The following is a 3,623-nucleotide window of genomic DNA, read 5'->3' on the forward strand; positions in this document are numbered from 1 at the left end:
TAGTTGAAACTGACCTGAAACTCACTATGTAGTCCAGGCTGGTCTCAGCGATCCTCCTGCCTCAGCCTCCTGAGTGCTGGGATTACAGGCGTGTGCCACCATGCCCAGCCCAATTCTGTTGTTTGTCATTTTCTTTTTCATTTATAGTAGTTCCTAATATATTCTGGATTTTAATTTTTAGAAAAGTTTATGTATGACAAATGCTTTTACTGGCTGCTCTCTTTGTCACTTTGCTATTTTTCATTAGATAGTCATTTTTGTTTTGTTTTGGGTTTTTTGTTTTTGAGACAGGGTAGTTTTAAATTTTGATGTTCAATTTATCATATATTACCATTCTAGATTCTGGGTTTAATGTTTTCTTTTTCTTTTTTCTTTTTTGGTATCAGGGATTGAACTCAGGACTTTGTGCTTGTGAGGCAGGCAGGGTGCCACTGAGCTACATCCCTGGCCAGGGTTTTATATATTCTTTACAAGGGTTTTTTAAAACCCAAAGTTATAAAATATTTACTATTCAAATATACTATTAGTAGCTTATTTTTTAAAAATTTAGTTCTTTGGTTTATCTACGGTCATTTTGAGGTATAATATGAAGAGAGGATTTAACTTTACTTTTTTTCAGGAGGCAGCCTGTTGTCATAATTGTCAGTTTATAGAACAGTCCATTTTTATTTGTAATGTCATTCTAGTAAACTAAATTTCCATACGTATTTGGGTCTGTTTCATGAATTTGCTCTTCTATAATCCACTTGTCTGCCAGTTGTTGCACCTATACCTTATTTAAGGAATTGGTATAGTTTTATATTTGACTGAATTATGAAATTGCTGAATTCGTAGGTAAAAAATAGACTAGTTGGGCCAGGGATTTAGCTCAGTGGTTCCACTGCCTGCCTCGCAAGCACAAGGACCCAAGTTCGATCCCTGGTACCAAAAAAAAAAAAAAATAGACAAGTAGTTCAGGCTGGCTTTGAAGTAATTCTCTGAGATCATCCTGCCTCAGCCTCCTGAGTGCTGGGACTACAGGTGTGTGCCACCATAACTGGCTTAAGTAGCAGTATCATGTGGCTCAATTTAAAAGTATGATTTTATACCTTGTAGTAGTACTTTATCCTTATAATTGTTTTAAACATTTTAGTTACTTTTTTGTTTGTTTTTTTGAGACAGGGTCTCACTATGTAGTTGAGACTGACCTGGAACTTACTATGTAGCCCAGGGTGGTCTCAAATTCACAGGGATCCTCCTGCCTCAGCCTCCCAAGGGATTACAGGTGTGTGCCACCACACCTGGCCATTTTAGTTGCATTTTAATATTTACTCTGTGCTCATTTTATTTTCACAGTGAACCTAGATCAATATTTGTACTTTATAGATGAGAAAATAGATGGTCAGAATGATTAAATACTATAAAAACAACCTAAGTGATCTGCCTCTCAGTATATAGCTATTTGAGAATCAAATTTAATGAACATGAGCATAGATGTAGTAGTTTTCCCCTTATCTGATTTTGCTTTCCACAGTTTCAGTTACCCACTCTCAACTGTGAAAATATTACATGGACAACTCCAGAAATAATTTTTTTTTTTGGTATGGGGATCAAACTCAGGACCTTGCACTTGCCAGGCAAGCGCTGTGACACTGAGCTAAATCCCTGGCCAAAAATAATTTTTAAGCATTAAATAACTTGTGTATTACCATTGTTCTTTTTTATTATTATTAACCTCTTACTGTGTCTAATTTATAAATTATACTTTATCATAGGAATGTGTATAGGAAAATATAGATAAAGGGCTCAGTACTATTTGTGGTTTCAGGCATCTGCAAGGGGTTTGGGAACATATCTCTAGAGATAATGGGGACACCTGTGTCTCCTCATCTGGAGCCATGTTTCTCAAAGTATAGTCCAAGAATGACCATCAAAATGACCATCAAAATCACCTGGCATGTGAAATAAAATTTGGATTTCTAAGATGTAGTTCCTAGAAATAATCAATTTTAATCTCTCAAGGCAATTCTTCTTGAAGTTGTAAACAAAATACCTGAACTGCTTATTTCACTATCTGGAAGAAATGTCATCCCTGATTAATTTTTAAATTTATAGGTACTGAAGCATTTGCATGTGAACTGAGTAAGATAAGTAGACCTTTTGCAAAAATAGCATAGTGCTTACAGGGGAAGGGTTCTGTATTTGGGATCTAGCTCTGCTACTTCCTTACAGACTTAAGCCAGTGATTTGTAACCTCAGCATTTCCTCATTTAAAGAAAAGTGGAATGAGGATAACAGTATGTACTGCATGTTGGCTGTTATTTTATGACAGATTTTATCTTCTTGTCCTCTGACTCAGGGAGAGTCCTTTGTATAAGGAACCAGGTAAATAGTTGTTTGATTTGAGTTCTGATAGCAATTGTGGAATGGTCTTTTCATGTAAATTAGTATGTTAGCTGCAATCAGAAAATGAGAAGTAGAAATCATTACAAGTTTTTCTTTAGTGATTATAAAATGCAGTGCAATTCATTTCTGTATTGTTGCAGTTAGAGAAATGTGAGATATGAAAACATTTGTTTTAATACCAGAGAGTACTGTTCTGTGATGCTGGGAATAAAGTATGGGTACATCTTTGATGGGAACAGAATCCTTACATCCTCTTTTCTAAACTCTTTTTCAGGGTTTGGAGAACATTGATTAAGGGAGCATTTTCCTGATGAAAAATGACTCTGTTGTGGTCATCTAACCCTGCTGGAAGTTTAAGCAGTGTATTATGTAGTGTGCAGTTTACTGTGTTAGGTAATGCTTAATAAAAACAAAATGAAAAAGCAAAAGGCTTTTCTTTCTTTAAAATATACAAGATCAAGCAATCTATAATGTAGCTTTATTTCTTAAAAACTGGAAGGCAACCAAAACTTGTGAAATTATAGGCATAATATATACCAAGTGCCCATTTACATGCCTGCTCCTTCATTATCTGTATTATAATCACCATTGTTGGAAAATGGATGGATCCTGAGGCTGTATGTTAAGTGAAATAAATCAGACACAGAAGGTTAAAAGTTGCAGGGTTTCTTTTACATGAGAAACCCAAAATATAAATAATTTAAATTGCAAAGCAAAGAGCCTCACTTCAGTAGCACATACACTAAGTATTAAGCCAAAGGAAAGATGATAGGGAACACTTGCAGATAGGGAAGGGGATCTGGTAAAGGGGGGAGAGGGGAGAATAGGGAAAGGAATAAAAATTGATCAAGATAATTATATAATCACAGAAATATAGTAAAAAAATAAAAAGGTAAAAAAAGAGACTACCTAAAATGTCTTCAGAGGTTGCTAGGAAAGTACAGAAAAAAGTGTTTTTCCCAATTCCTTTTCTGGGAGGGTCCCAGCTAGGGTGCTGAGGACAGTACAGTACAGTACTGCCTAGCATATACAAGGCCCTGTGTTCTGTCCCCCCGTATGTCAACAAAAATTCCAGTGAGGACACAATATGGAGATTACATTTTCAATTTTCATGTATTCTGTGTGGTGTCTAATACAATGCTTAAGCATTGATTTTTGTTTTAGGATAGAACAGCATCAGCAATCATTTGGAAATCAAACTCGGGGCCTTGAGCTTGCCAGGCAAGGACGCACAGAGT

General features: G+C 35.7%; 1 protein-coding gene across 1 annotated transcript in view; it reads left to right on the top strand.

Annotated features, from left to right (window-relative positions):
* The window catches only part of Ndufa1 (NADH:ubiquinone oxidoreductase subunit A1), a 5,453-nt gene extending 2,640 nt beyond the window's left edge, over window positions 1-2,813 (top strand). The window contains exon 3 of the mRNA XM_010613005.3: window positions 2,660-2,813. Coding sequence (XP_010611307.1) covers window positions 2,660-2,680 — 21 coding nt within the window. The 3' untranslated portion in view covers window positions 2,681-2,813. The remainder of the gene's footprint in view (window positions 1-2,659) is intronic.
* Window positions 2,814-3,623: the final 810 nt, after the last annotated feature.

The sequence above is a fragment of the Fukomys damarensis genome, unplaced genomic scaffold (assembly GCF_012274545.1).
Source record: "Fukomys damarensis isolate Sample0158 unplaced genomic scaffold, DMR_v1.0_HiC HiC_scaffold_39, whole genome shotgun sequence".
NCBI lineage: Eukaryota > Metazoa > Chordata > Mammalia > Rodentia > Bathyergidae > Fukomys > Fukomys damarensis.